This window comes from Gekko japonicus, unplaced genomic scaffold (assembly GCF_001447785.1).
Source record: "Gekko japonicus isolate JY-2015 unplaced genomic scaffold, Gekko_japonicus_V1.1 scaffold1804, whole genome shotgun sequence".
NCBI lineage: Eukaryota > Metazoa > Chordata > Lepidosauria > Squamata > Gekkonidae > Gekko > Gekko japonicus.
The window spans coordinates 129,700-145,536 of NW_015177066.1; the positions used below are offsets into that span (position 1 = coordinate 129,700).

General features: G+C 46.6%; 1 protein-coding gene across 1 annotated transcript in view; it reads left to right on the forward strand.

The window, feature by feature from the left end:
* Window positions 1-8,577: 8,577 nt before the first annotated feature.
* N4BP1 (NEDD4 binding protein 1) overlaps window positions 8,578-15,837 on the forward strand; it is a 37,530-nt gene continuing 30,270 nt past the window's right edge. The window contains exon 1 of the mRNA XM_015428181.1: window positions 8,578-8,916. Coding sequence (XP_015283667.1) covers window positions 8,578-8,916 — 339 coding nt within the window. The remainder of the gene's footprint in view (window positions 8,917-15,837) is intronic.

Sequence of the window (15,837 nt, forward strand, 5' to 3'; positions counted from 1 at the left end):
GCTTTCAGGTCTCTGGTGGTTTCTTTTTCTTTTTAACAACCGCATGGGAATCAGATGGATCATTTCCCATCACTGTGTCTGCAAGCTAGAGAGAACATCCCTTGCTGAATTTCTGCTTGTCAGGCTTGTGGATAAAGGCACAAGAGCCCTATAAGGAAACAATTGGCAGCTCCAGTTGGGCTGGTAAATACAGGTTTCTGGAAGAAGGAGTTTATGGCTACAGTCCTAAGAACCCTAACCCTGTTCACAAGTTACAGTGAGGCAGGCAATGGTAAACCACCTCTGAAACCTCTCTTGCCTTTAAAACAAGTTTAGCTTGCCACCTAGTGGTGCATAATGCTAAAAGAGCTAGAGCTTCTGTTTGCCAGACAATCTTAGGATCTCCTGGCTATGCTACACACAATGCCATACAACAACAACAACAACAATAATAGTGAACACACATTCCATCTGTATACAGCAAACATGTGATTTTTCTTCATACGAGAGGAGTCATGCTCATGTTACGGTCAACACAAGCACAGCTGAATGTGTGATCGAAACCCCACATGCACCCAGGGGCTAGTCCCTGGTTTCATTCGTAAAGTGAACACTTGTTAGCTCTTTCTTAGGGACAGAAGTATGCACATACAGATAAGACGTCCATGCATTTACTTAAGCTTTGTGACATCCAGAATGGCGCAGTAGCTAAAATGTCAGACAAGGATCCGGGAAACTCAGATTAGAATCCCCACTCTGCCATGAAAGCCTGCCGGGTGACCTTGGGCCGGTCACACACTCTCCGCCTAACCTACCTCACAGGGTTGTTGTGAAGATAAAATGGAGGAGAGGAGAAGGATGTAAGCTGCTATGGGTCCCCATGGGGGAGAAAGGCAGGATAGAAATAAAGTAATAAGTAAAAGCAAACAAACATGTGAATGGGGCTACTGTCCTAGGAGTAAGTGCCAGTGAATAACGTGAGGCAGTTCCACACAGACCTGCTTAGGACTGTTCCTTATGTCAACCACTTTTAAGTGTTCTGATGTTGGTAGATGTGTAGTCAAGTGCAATAGCAGAAAGCTGTTGGTGGGTCTCTCTAGGAGGGACCATATTCAGCCTGTGTTGAAAGTGCTGCACTGGCTGCCGATAGCGTACCGGATCCGCTTCAAAGTGCTGGTTATTACCTATAAAGCCCTATATGGCCAGGGGCCAGCCTACCTGAGGGACTGCCTTGCCCCACATGTTCCCCCAAGAGCACTACGGTCAGGGGCCCAAAATTTATTGGTCATCCTGGGCCCTAAGGATGCCAAACTAACTGTGACCAGGGCCAGGGCTTTTTCGGTGGCGGCTCCTACCTGGTGGAACAAGCTCCCGGGGGAGATCCGGGCCCTGCGGGACCTTGTGCAGTTCCACAGGGCCTGCAAGACGGAGCTCTTCCGCCAGGCTTTTGAGTCGGAGCCGCCCCCCCCCTATACCACCAACGTCAAGACATCTTAATGGATGCATCGACAAGGCCTGAGGAAGAACTTAGAAAATACAGAAGATCTGACAAGCCGTCGCCACTGAATATGTACGCTACGGGAGTACCATCTGGAACTGTGGTGATACCATCTTGGATCTAGGATACTAGTAATTGGATAGAGTATTGTGCTTTTAGTATTGATGTGTTTATTATGTTTTTATATGTTGTTATTTATGGCAAAGCTTACGACCTGCCTCTGTTAGCTGCCCTGAGCCACCACCCTCTATAGGGGGTGGTGCCTGAGCCCGCTGGGGAGGACGGGATACAAATGTAATAAATAAATAAAAGGAACCAGAGGCACGGCATAATATCAGACATTTGTTTGAGCGATGAAGATGGGTAGCCGTGTTAGTCTGTCTGTAGCAGTAGAAAAGAGTCTGGTAGCACCCTAAAGACTAACAACATTTTTGGCAGGGCATGAGCTTTTGTGAGTCACCGCTCGCTTCTTCAGATACAGCTGGAACGGGAGTCCATCTGTCCTATATATTGAAAAGTGATTTCAGATGGCAAATGACATTAGCAGGCCAATGACAACAGCAGGCGTGATTGGATTAGGTGTGATATACAGAGAGGTAGTAGGCGTGGATAAATCAGCATCGGCAACAAGACAGGAAACCTAAGTCTTGGATCGCGACTGACCAATGCTGATTTCTCCTCGCCTACCACCCCTCTGCGTATCACACCAAATCCAATCACACTTTCTACTGGCATTTGCCTGCTAACGTCATTCGGCATCTGAAATCACTCCACTTTCCAGTATAGAGGACAGATGAACATAAGAACAGAAGAGAAGCCAATGCTGGATCAGGCCAGTGGCCCATCCAGTCCAACACTCTGTCACACAGTGGCCAAAAAGACCAGGTGCCATCAGTAGGTCCAACAGTGGAGCCAGGACACTAGAAGCCCTCCCACTGTTCCCCCCCCCCCAGCACCAAGAATATAAAGCCTCACTTGCCCCAGACCAAGACTTCCTATCTATACCTTGTGGCTGATATCCACCGATGGATCTCATGGATTCACATTCTAGCTGTATTTGAAGACGTGAGCAGTGACTCACAAAAGTCCATAGCCTGCCACAAAGATGGTTAGTCTTGAAGGTGTTCCTGGACTCTTTTCATTTGTTTGAACAATTAGTAACAAATATGGCCATCCCAAACAAATTCCAAAGGGACTGGTATGGCGGTAGAATTGACAGTCTTGTGACTATTTCTGGCATAAGCCTGTGAAGTTACTTGGGAGAAGGATCCTTCCAATAATCATCCATCACTTTCAGTCTTAAGAAGGCGGTGGAAGATAGTTTTATTTAGGATGGCACGCAGTGCCAGATTTACGCATAAGCTAAATAAGCTATAGCTTAGGGCCTCGCAATCTGTTGGGGCCTCAAATAAAAAAAGATATAAAAATGATTTCAAATATTAAAAAGGCGTATATATTTTAAATTTTTCTGAGACAAGCTGATGTAATTTAAAACAGTAGGGGGCCTCTGGGTTTTGTATAGCTTAGGGCCTCAACAAGTCTAAATCCGGCCCTGATGGCACTCGATTCAAGCAGGCCTAAATTGTGATTTTAAAGTTTTGGTGGTTTTTTAATGTCATCTATTTGATGTATTTCATCCATATCCTAATCCTCCTTGAGCTCCATAAGGAAGAAAAGCGGCTAAGGAATATTTTAAACAAACAGACAGACATTGGTGGGATTTCATCTGGTTGCCAGATAAAACCATGCAAAGGTTTGTCATGCAAAAATAACCCCCGGATGCAAAAAAACCCATGCAAAATTAACCTCCAAACAAAAATGCTTGCAAACACGCCACATCTGCTGAAGTCACCCACAGAAGCCGACACCACAATCTCCATCAGTTGTGCTACAACTCCTTGTCATGTCAGAACACTTAAGACAGCGCTGAACACCTCCCTGCCTGGTTCCGGATATTTGCAGCACCCCTCTTTGGCCATAAACACCGATGCTTCTTTTTAAACGTCTGTTTTATTTTCATTCCACCAGTCGCACTAGCGGCAAGCGGACAGCTGAGGGCACCACGAACCTCAAGATCTCTGACTAGGAAAAAAACGTGAGGTTATGTCAAATCATAAAGCCAGGAAACAGCCGTCAGAAAGAGAAGGAAGCAATCTTTCATAGCACCTGCTGCACTAGGTTCTTTCTAAATTGATGACGCAAAGGATTTGACCTAGGACTGCCAGTATTTAAACTGGTCCCTCTAGCTGCTGCCCTAATGCGGATGGCCCAGGCTATTCCTATCTTGTTAAATCTCGGAAGGCGGAAGCTAAACAGGGTTGGCCTCGGTATGGGTCACCAACAAGGAAATCCAGGGGTGTTACGAAGAGGCAGCCAATGGCATACCGTTCAGCTCTTGCCCCGAAAACCCTACGGGATTGCCCTGTGTTAGCTGTGACCTCATAGCCCTTTCCACCAGCCTCCATCTGTCCCTTTGATACCAGTTCAGTCTTGCATAGACCAAGGTGGATATGGCTACCCCCTCCTGTGAATTTCGCAAGGTCCTCGTTTCACACCTGGAACAGAAGAAAGCCTGACCTGCAAAAGAATGAGGTCACACAGTGGGCTGTACTATCAGAGTGCAAGTGGGTTAGAGTCACTTCTTAAAGGCCCCTCCTTGTCAAAGCTCCCTAAGAACATAAGAACATAAGAGACGCCAATGTTGGATCAGGCCAAAGGCCCATCCAGTCCAACACTCTCTATCACACAGTGGCCAGAAATACCAGGTGCCATCAGGAGGTCCACCAGTGGGGCCAGGACAGTAGAAGCCCTCCCACTGTTGATCCCCCCAAGCACCAAGAAGACAGAGCATCACTTGCCCCAGAGTCCCGATCTATACCTTGTGGCTAATAGCCACTGATGGACCTCTGCTCCATATGCTTATCTAATTCTCTTTTGAAGCCGTCCATGCTTGTAGCCACCGCCACCTCCTGTGGCAGTGAATTCCAAGTGTTAACCACTCTTTGGGTGAAGAAGTACTTCCTTTTATCCTTTCTAACCCGACTGCTCAGCAATTTCACGGAGTGCCCTCTACCTAAAGAACTGCACATGCACACATAATGGAAACAGGTTCTAAACCCAGCCCAGAGTTCTACAACCAGAGGCCTGCAGACACGGCTGGAATTCTGACACAGGGTGGTGCTGGCCAGTAGCTACAGAGAGCTATTGGGAGCTCCACCCCTTCCTTTAAGGACCAGCCCCCTTCCTTAAAGCCCCCCCCCCCGCTTCTTCCCAAAAGCATTTAAAAGAATCCTTTAAATGCTTTTGAAAAGAAGCGAGGGAGGGTGGCACACACACCCCTCTCTCCCTCCTGCAAGATTTAACCAGCCCTCCAGCTGATTGACAGGCCAAGTCCACCATCAGCTGAAGGGCCCTTTAAATCTTGCACGCGGGGAGGGAGCGGGGCGTCTGCCACCCCCTTCATTATGACAAATTATTATTATGGCCCCACCAGAAAAAATTTTTGCCCCAAAAGCCACAAAATCCTGGCTACAGTTTGGTGCAGTGGTTAAGTGCGCGGACTCTCATCTGGGAGAACCGGGTTTGATTCCTCCACTTGCACCTGGCTGGATGACCTTGGGCAAGCCGTAGCTCTGATAAGAGCTGTCCTTGAAAAAGAGCAGTTTCTGTCCGAGCTCTCTCAGCCCCACCTACCTCACAGGGTGTCAGTTGTGGGGAGAGGAAGGAAAAGGAGTCTGTAAGCCGCTCTGAGACTCCTTTGGGTAGTGAAGGGCGGGGTATAAATCCAATCTCTTCTTCTTCTTCTGAAGTGGTGGCTGCTGCAGAAGGCACAAAATGGCTGCCGCAGGAGGCACAGCCAACCACAGGAATGGGCGCCACAGGAGAAACTAGGGTTGCCAACTTCCAGGCGGCACCTGGAGATTTCTTGCTATTACAATTGATCTCCAGGTACAAAATGGTATTAAAACTCAATACAATTTCAGCTGGATTACAAAGACTCTACACTATCTTGGTATTGACTTAGCACAAGACAACATAAATTTACTTCAACATAATCATCGTAATGCACATACCAAGGTCCAAAGAGATATACAAAAGTGGAATAAACTGAACCTCACTTGGTTGGACAGATTCCACCTTATAAAAGCCTTTATTCTCCCTAAATTCCTTTTCTTATTTAGGACAATACCAATTCACATCCCACAACCTGAATTACATAAATGGCAAGGCACATTGAGAAAATTTCTTTGGAATGGGAAGAAACCACGTATTGGTCACCAGGTTCTGAAGAGGCCCAAAATATATGGAGGCTATGGTCTTCCAGATCTCACAACATATTACAAGGCAACTTTATTAGCAAATATTATAAGGATGCAAAGAAATTCTTCGCCACCAAAATGGGTTAATCTAGTCTATGAGCAAACTAAATCACGTAATATTGAATCACTTTTGTGGGGCAATTCATCGAACAAAATTGCAGATATAAAGAAAGATAACCTCATTTATCCTTCTTTGAATTATTGGGCAAAAATGAAACACAAACTGCTTCCAAGAATTTCGAGATACTCCACTTATACATCACAGATTTGGTTCTTGAAAAGTACTCACCAAGAATTACAGAAAAGATGGAGAGAGGTAGGTCTATCCAGATACTGTGATGTAGTTAGAAGAGAGGGCCTTCGCTCTAAGTTAGATATAGAAAAGACATTGGACCAAAAGATACCATGGTTCTTATATTTACAACTACAACATGTGACGAGTCAAGAAAAGATAAAAGATGTTATTTCAAAACCCCTAACAGAATTTGAAGTCATTCTTAAAAAGTACAGTCTCCAAAACAAAGGTATGATCTCAGCTTTATATAAACTACTGCTCAAAGACAATGATCCTAAAACACTAAAATACCAGAAAGCTTGGCAGAAAGACTGCTCAAAGAAATTAGATGAAACAAACTGGACAGAGATCTGGAGGTCTTCTCAAAACAAACCTCACTCGTATGCAGTTGAAATCCAAAAACTTAAAATCATAACAAGATGGTACTTAACACCTCAAACTATCTCACATATGTCATCTTCATACTCACCAAAATGTTGGAAAGGCTGTGGTGAACTGGGATCATTTTCACACTGCTGGTGGCAATGTACAAAAATAAAATCCTTTTGGATAGAAGTAATAAATAAGATAAAACAGATCTTAGATATTGACCTAACACTTGACCCTGAAAGCCTATTATTAGAGCTGTGGCCGAATCAGATCAAGCAACATCACAATAAAAATACGCTAGAAACAATGCTGTACGCTGCAAGAGTCTCTATAGCTTCAATGTGGAAAGACAAGAATACCCCTGACATCCGTATCTGGTTCAGAAAGCTATGGGACCAATATGTCCTCGAAAGTATAACTGATAAAATGGGTACTTACATGAAAAATAACTCAATTAAAACGTTCAGTGCAAAGTGGTTTCCAATTCTGTCTTATCTATCGGAGGAAGAATACATACCTCCATCTTGGAAAGATTACTTGAAATGGTTCTGAAAACCTATATCACAAAACATTGCTCAGTCGCAACTGGTTTTCATGTAACAAGGTCGTTTAAAACTTTTCAAGTAGAACAGTAACAAAGAATCTCTACATAATCACTTGTAACAGTTGCTCTTGATTGTATAGTATTCTAAAGCTATATACTTGTATTAATGTCTTTAAATGTACAATGTTTCAATTATTCTCTACCATGCTTATTGCAAATTTACTTAAAAAAGCAGGTACTTGCGAAGTATCTATTCTGAAATGTTCTGAAATGTATTTTACAGGAATTGTTGTTTATGTTAATATTCTGAATATACAATAAAAAACTTAAATTAAAAAAAAAAATTGATCTCCAGATGTCTACGATCAGATCCCCTGGAGGGAAATGTCTGCTTTGGGGGACCATGGACTCTATGACAATATACCCTGCTGAGGTCCCTCCCCTCCCAAAACCCTGCCCTCCTCAGGCTCCAACCCCAAAAGCCACCACTCAGGCTCCACCCTCCAAATCTGAAGAAGTGTCCTTTGCTTTGCACACGAAAGCTTAAAGTTTGAATAAAACTTTGTTGGTCTTAAAGATGCCCCTGGACTCAAGCTTTGTTCAGCCGCTTCAACTGAAGAAGCGTGCTTTGCACACGAAAGCTTACACTTTGAATAAACTGTCCTATTGTAGTTTCTCTAGAAAATGCTGCTGGCAACTTTTCGTCACTCTTAAGATGGAAACAAAAGTCCCTGCTGCTGAGCCAGTGATCCAACTGTTGGCCTTGGCACTTCCGTGCAATGTTCGGTACGTTGACATTTCCTAGAAATATACTTCCAGGTATTGGGGTTTTGTATGTTTGTAATGATGCCTCGATCGAGTTATGCAATAGGAGCTGTGGATACGAAGTCTTATCACTGTAGTAATAAACATCAGAAGAAAGAAAGAAAGAAAGAAAGAAAGAAAGAAAGAAAGAAAGAAAGAAAGAAAGAAAGAAAGAAAGAAAGAAAGAAAGAAAGAGAAAAGTACTGAGACTTACTAGTGATTTCAGCTCTCATACTTTATTTCAGCTCAGAACAAGACAACTTTGGCCGGCTTGCAGAGCCCTGAGAAACTGCCACCCCAAACACACCCCTACTTCCCTATAGGTTATTTACAGTGGCTGAGAGTCCCATGGGCACTCCTGGGAACCTAGCCCCCTGATTCCAGTGGGCTAGGATCCGCATAGTCCATTATCTCTTGGAGCAAAGCTTGAAGTTTGTCTCTGGACTTGTCTGGACTGGAGGAAGGAAGGAAGGAAGGAAGGAAGGAAGGAAGGAAGGAAGGAGAAATGTAGAGTCCAGTGGCACCTTTAAGACCAACAAAGGTTTATTCAAGGTATGAGCTTTCGTGTCCACGCGCACTTTTTCAAGAGAGAGAAGCAGACGTTCCCCTCTCCTTCGGTCGGAAGCGGTCCGGCCCCCTCCGCCACCCACAAGCGCAAGCTGGAACACCGGAAGTCTGACTGGAGCCCTAGCGAGACCGTAGCCCTTTGGAGCCGAGTCCGGCGGGGGCTGCGGCTCGCGGACGTGCGGCTGCGTCGCTCGGGCGCCTCATGGTGACGTCAGCGCGGCATAGTGATGCAGGGCTAGCGCTACCAGTGCCCGGAGGCCTCCGCGCCGCTCCGCTGATGGCGGCCTTCGCTAGCAGTAGCAGCAGCAGCGGGGGCGGGGCCCGGCCGGTGCTGGACGAGTTCACCGCCCCGGCGGAGAAGAGCGGCCTCCTGAAGCGGAGCTGCGGCGGCATCGAGCGCCTCTTCCGGGTGCGCCTGGCCGTGCTGGGGGAGCTGGGCGGAGGGGCCTGGGCGCCCCTGGGGGTCCGGCAGCCCCGGCAGGGCGAGCGCCGCATCTGGCTCAGCCTCCTCGGCGACCGGGAGAGCGTCCGCAGCGCCAAGGTAGGAGGGAGGGCCCGAGGCGCGAGAGTTCGGCTGCTGCCTCCGTCACTTTGCTCTGGCGCCGTCCTCGGACAGCACCTCTGGAGCTTGGGCAGCACCTCCCGCCTGGGAGGAAGCAAGTGACCTCGGGCGCCGCCTCTGCCAGGCTTATCTGTGGCAGATAAAGGTAAAAGGTAAAGGTCTCCCTTGCTGGAAAGCCAGTCGAGTCCGACTCTAGGGTCGCGGTGCTCATCATCTCCGTTTCCAAGCCGAAGAGCCAGCGCTGTCCGAAGACTGCGAGAGTGGTGAGCGAGCAATGTGGCTGCTGCCTCCGTCACTTTGCTCTGGAGCCGTCCTTGGACAGCACCTCCCGCCTGGGAAGAAGCAAGTGACCTCGGGCGCCGCCTCTGCCAGACTTATCTGTGGCAGATAAAGGTAAAGGTCTCCCTTGCTCGAAAGCCAGTCGAATCCGACTCTAGGGTCGCGGTGCTCATCATCTCCGTTTCCAAGCCGAAGAGCCAGCGCTGTCCGAAGACGTTTCCGTGGTCATGTGGCCGGCATGACTAAACACCGAGGCGCACGGAACGCTGTTACCGCGTGTAGATAAACACACGGGTGAATGATAGGTAGGGGGGAGGTAGGAAGGTTACATGCTAGACGCACAGGCTGATTGGCTAAGAGCTGTAGGGGGACTTGCTTGAATTACCTATATCTGTAGTTTGCGCCTTAAACTTTAGCTCTGACACAGAAGTGTTCCCGAGCCAATGTTCCCTCTAACTGTGGAGTCTTGTGAGGAAAAATTCTACTTTGTGAGCTACCGGCATTGAAGTTGTGAGCGAGCGATTGGGCGACTGCATCAATTAGTTTGCTCTGGAGCCATCCTTTCTGAGCCGAGACAAAAATGTGTGAGCCGGAGGCTAAAAAACTGTGAGCTGGCTCACACTAACTCAGCTTAGAGGGAACCCTGGTCCCAAGCCAATGTTCCCTCTAAGCTGTGGAGTCTTGTGAGGAAAAATTCTGCTTTGTGAGCTACCGGCATTAAAGTCCTGAGCAAGCAACGTTGCCACTGCATAAATTAGTTTGCTCTGGAGCCACCCTTCTTGAGCTGAGACAGAAATGGGTGAGCCAGAGGCTAAAAAACTCTGAGCTAGCTCACACTAACTCAGCTTAGAGGGAACCCTGGTCCCGAGCCAATGTTCCCTCTAAGCTGTGGAGTCTTGTGAGGAAAAATCCTGCTTTGTGAGGCACCGGCATTAAAGTTCTGAGCAAGCAACAGTGGCTGCAGCATAAATTAGTTTGCTCTGGAGCCGTCCTTCTTGAGCTAAGACAGAAATGGGTGAGCTGGAGGCTAAAAAAACTCTGAACTAGCTCACACTAACTCAGCTTAGAGGGAACACTGGTCCCGACTGGGACTTAACAAGGCATAGCACACTACTTAACAATAAACATATCACGCTACCACAGAGAGTATTGTTGAGAGCAAGTTTCGTCAGGAGTCTGACAGTGGCACCCACAAGACAAATGAAGTTCAAATCTGGGGACAGGCGAGAATGGGGAGACTTAATATGTACACTAACTCCGATTCATTGAAACAGATTTCCTCAAATATTACATATGGGGGGGTTTACTTGCCAGGAAGAGCTAATTAGAGGCAAGGTGCCTAAATAACTGAGCAATGAATACAGCTAAGATTGGAATAACGCATTAGGTAAGACACGTAAATAGCAGTAGGCGTGTGTGAAATAATCACACTTCTGTTAGGTTCAGGCGGGTTAGCCGTGTTGCAATAGAACAAAGTCTGAGTCCAGTGGCATCTTTAAGACAAAGTTTAATTCTGGGTATAAGTTGTGTAAACTTTGTTGGCCTTAAAAGTGCCACTGGACTCAAAATTCTGTTACATGTTTGCACAGTGTAGAATGTGTACAAATCACACGTGTCTGTTGCTCTCGATTTGTATGCATTCTTGCATGGAAAGGCTGTCCATGTGCCACCGTGGCTGCAGTTTGTATATGTAGGTATTATGTATGAAACTCTGTATATTCAAACACGCATGCATGATGTTTTACTTTGTTTATCCAAATCTACATGCGGACATAAAACTGTTCTTTTAGTTTTGATGTATTCGTACAAACACACACATGTGTGATGGGTGCTGTAATTTCGTAACTCTGCGTCTCTAATGTGTCTGCTAATGAAAGATAAGCCTCACACATCTGTTGAAATGCGCTGTAATCCACAGAGCGTGGCCACGACTAGTTTTAAAGTGTCTTGAGACTCCTTTTTGTTGCTGCTATTAAGTATGCAGTGGGGGTGTGTCTTGTCCTTTGTGGTTGCCGTTACAGCATGCATGGCTTCCCCCCCCCCCTGTTTTATCCTCACAACAACCCTCCAAGGTAGCTGCTTGCTGGTGTGCTTCAGGGCTGCATGGGGATCTGAACATGGGTCATTGCAGACCTAGTTGCTCCCTCTAACCACTGCTTCATGCTGTGCGTGTATGCCTTTTATGGTTATTAAGCCTCTCGCATTTTTACCCTGCCCTTCTCCCAAGGCATTCAGGGTGGTGCGCTTGATCCCTTGCCTTTTATTCTCACAATGGCACCACGAAGAGAGATTTGAAAGCCACTCGTGTGAATGAAGGAAAGCAAAACAAAGCTGATCTGCTTTGCAACTGAAGACAGGTCATAGCAACTCTATAAGCCAGTAAGGCAGAAAGAGAAACTTATTTCAGGAGCATTTATTGTTTATTAACATCTGGACATTGCAGCGGAGCAGAGATAAGGACTTCCTTGGCAACCGCCCCGCCAAGACAACAAGCTATTCAAAACAACTGTGAATAGAGTTAAACAAATAATGGAATCTCATGTTGACAGGAGCTCGAAAGTAGATTGCCCTGTCTATAAACACTGCAGTGTTATGCATAATGTAAAAAATACCTGGGACGCAACAATCGCAATGCATACAGAACTGTATGTGTATTAAGTCTGATTTGTCTGTTCTGCACAGTAACCCTTATTATCATATAACCTTATGAACCATTAAGCACTGTGTGTAGTTCGGCTGCTGTTAGGACGACCTGCCTTCAACATTTTCTGTTGTATAACTCCAAGTTCCGCTTACCTTAGTTTTTATATATTTCAGTCTCTCCTTCCTGTCAGTGTTTTCCCTTACTCTTTCATTTTGATCTGGTTTCTCTCTCTCTTTGTCTGTCTTGAAAAAAACAAACAAAAGTAACTAAAAAGGAAACCATGGTGGTTTACCCTGGGGCCGCCCTGCCTTGGGCTGGGGGAAAAGTGGAAGGCTCTTGGCCTAAAGGAAGAAAGAATGGGGGTAGCAAAAGGACAAGCACCTTAAGGAAAGTGAAAAGCACAGAGATGATTGCTGTCGAAGTGAGTTTTGTGGACAGGGGAGCCAAGTGACAGTCCCTGCCAGGTTTGTGGAACTGGGGTCTTGGGGGTTTTCTCTCTCTCTCTTTCTCCCTCCCTCCCTCCCGTGCGCCACTGATCAAAACAGTGCATCATAGGCTGATCTCTGTTCTTAGAGGATTCATAGACCCAAGTTGTTAACAAGTTGTTAATGCCCAGTTTTGAGGTCTTTCTTGCTTGCCACCCTTTCCTTCCTCATTTTCCGCCATGGTCTTTAACAGCACTGTCTCAGCTGATCTGTACGTTCATGGGCCTCCTGTATCTGACTAGCTGTGGTGGAATTACTCCAGGCCTGCTTGGTGGAGGGTTTAGAGCAGAGATTCCCCAACCAGGTGCCCGTGGGCACCATGGTGCCAGTGTTCCCTCTAAGCTGAGTCAGTGTGAGCTAGCTCACAGTTTTTTAACCTCCAGCTCATGCATTTTTGTCTTAGCTCAGGAAGGAGGGGTCCAGAGCAAACTGATTTATGCAGCCGCCAAATCGCTGGCTCACAACTTTTAATGCCAGTCGCTCACAAAGTAGAATTTTTGCCCACAGGACTCCACAGCTTAGAGGGAGCATCGCCTGGCGCCCACTGGAACCTTCCTTGGTACCCGCCAAGTGTTTGGAAAAGTGGGGGAGGGGCAGATGTGGTCTTTTGCCCAGCCAACCTTCTGATGAACCACTGGCAATTTGATCGGCTGAGCAGGGTTGTTTTTTTTTTTAATGTTGCTTTGGCAGCAGCTGCCACCACAGCACAAAGATCTTCTCCGTATGACTGAAGGTAAGCTGCAACATCCATTTTGTGGCCGGCTTCCCCTCTTGTGGCAGCCATTTTATAGCCGCACGCTACCACGCCGTGGCAAAATTCCAGAGGCGCCCCCTGCCTCGAAATGGTTGGGGGACCCCTGGTTTAGGAAAAGCCTTTCAGAGTCAGGATTGGCCTCTGCCAGCAGGTCAGTTTTCTGGGCATGTGACATAGCAATACTGATAAGACCACGGCAGTCACTCTTCTGAGAATTCAAGGTGTTTCCCACTGCTGAGTATTTGTTTGTACTCTTGCATTGCACAAACATTTACGCGTATCGTGTAAAGGGAGGAGGAGGAAGAGATTCCTGAAAAATGTAGTGCGAGAGAAATCTGAGTCAGTGTCTGTCCTGCCCAGGTGGGTTATGGAGAACTAAACAAGGCAAGACAATAGGCGAAGCATGACTAGTTGTCCAGCACACTTTTTAATTGCTAAAATAGGAGCCACGGGAAACCCCAGTTGGGAAGGGCTGCAGAGGGGGAAATTCTTTCTCACAGTGCCACTTGGCCCAACTTCAGATGCCACGCTGCAGCTTCTGTTCGCCCCTTGGGGAAGAAGCATACAGGTTACCTACGTTCAGAAAGGGCAATTAGTAGCCAGTGGGAGGCAGGTGGAAGTCTAGAAGACCATTCTGACGTTCCAGTCACAGACGCCCCTGACATCTTCTTCAGTTTGACCCTTAGATTGTCATTTGTACAACATCTGGCATGTGAGCGTTGACAGCAGAAAAGCACAGGGCCTTAATGCTGCCTTCCCTAACTAGTAGGCCTCCTTGTCTCAATTTGTTGTTGTTGTTGCTGTTCAGTCGCACAGTCGAGTCCGACTGTTTGTGACCCCATGGACCACATCACACCAGGCCCTCCCGTCCTCCGGAGTTTGCTTAATATCATATTCGTTTCATCGATAACGCTATCTAACCATCTCATCCTTTGCCGCCCCTTTCTTCTTTGGCCTTCAATCTTTCCCAGCATCAGGGTCTTCTCCAGTGAGTGCTCCCTTCTCATTTGGTGGCCAAAGTAGTTGAGCTTCAGCTTCATTATCTGGCCTTCCAGGGAACAGTCAGGGTTGATTTCCTTTAGGATTGACTGATTTGATCTCCTTGCAGTCCAAGACACTCTCAAGAGTCTTGTCTCAAATACTCATCTGTCATCTATATGGCTGCCTTAACATGGCTGAAGCTAGAAAGTTCCAAGGAGATTGGGGCAAGCCTGGTCAGTCTGACGTGAGAACCTCGTGCAGCGGCTTGGAGATCACGGGAACAATGTGGAAAGGGAAGGCAGGTTGCTTAAAACTGTGGGGGCGGGGAAGGGTTGGAGCTGCCAGGTGGGGTAATTTCAGGTAACAGCTCATTGTTCCTTCTGTTGGCAGTTATTCATCTATGGAACAAAAGCCTCTTGATTGAACCGGAAGCCGCTTTAGCTTTTCCTCAAGTGCAAGGATGCTTGTATGTTTGGAGATGTGTCTGCTTATGTGGGAGAGGCAGAGATGTGTCAGTGCATTGTTTTTGCATTAAAAAGAGAGGGATATTGGGTGGGATCCACATGTCATCCACTCTGCATAGTACATACATGGCTAATGACTGCCCAGTTGTCAGTATGGGGGTACCAGTGCTCACAATACAGGTAAACTGGCTTCTTTTCAAGTCAGCTTGTTTATCTTTAAGGGTTCGTGTGTGTTGTAGGGAGAGGAAGGGAAGACGATTGTTAGGAGTCCAAAGCTGAACCTCATGGGCCCCCAGGGCTGTTGCACATGACTAACCAGACCTTCTGCTTATTTAAAAAAATATTTTATGACGTTTATTACAGTTCTGTCAAATAAAGAATTATTCTAAACATAACACCTTACTCTACTGTCATATAGTAGGGAAACAAGAAAACGAGCGTAACTGTCTAACCCTTTTCAGAACCTGCATTAGACAGCACAAACAAAAAGATATGTTGTCCTCCCTTACCCCCATAAATCATTGTTAGTCCCGCGTGAATGAGTAACTGTAAATCGCTCAGAGCCAGCAAGCTCTGCAGGATTGAGCGATTAATAAATTGAAAGATGATGATGATGATTATTATTATTAATTCCAGAGTCAAAGGCCAAAGCTCAGGCGTTCTCTCTGTTACTAGCAGTTGCGTGTTGCAGTTCAGGCCTCTAGTTCATCAGAATCCAAGCTAGTCAGTCTTCCTCAGGGCCTTAGCTGAATTATAGTTTTTGGGCCCTGCACATCAGGCAATGATGACATCCAATCAGGACATGTCTCCAGGAGAAACCTCTAGAAGATTACCTCATTGCCCCAGTTCTTGCCCCCCCCTCACATGGACCACAGGCTCTCACGAGAAGCTAACTATATATGTTTTATATCGACTGGTTATGTTTTAACTGATGTTTTCTGTTTTATTGCGAATGTATACTGCTTGTCAGCTCCTGGAAGCCGCCCTGAGACTGCCTAGCGGGGAGGGCGGGGTAAAAGTGAAATAAATAAATTAATTAAATTAAACTACTTTGGCCTTGAAGATAAGAGCTGTGTCTGACCAAAGGCCAATTAGTAACACCTGCAGAATAGACCAGGCCGGTTACCATTCACATTAACCCTTGAGAGGAGGTCAGGGGTGCTTTGCCTTGCAGCATGGTTATTTTATGTATGTGTAACATTGAGAGCTGCGGTGGCTCAAGTGGTTAAGACACTGAACTGCAGGCTGTGGAAGGTCAGTAGTTCAGCGGTTCAAGACCCAGGTGCCGCAAGA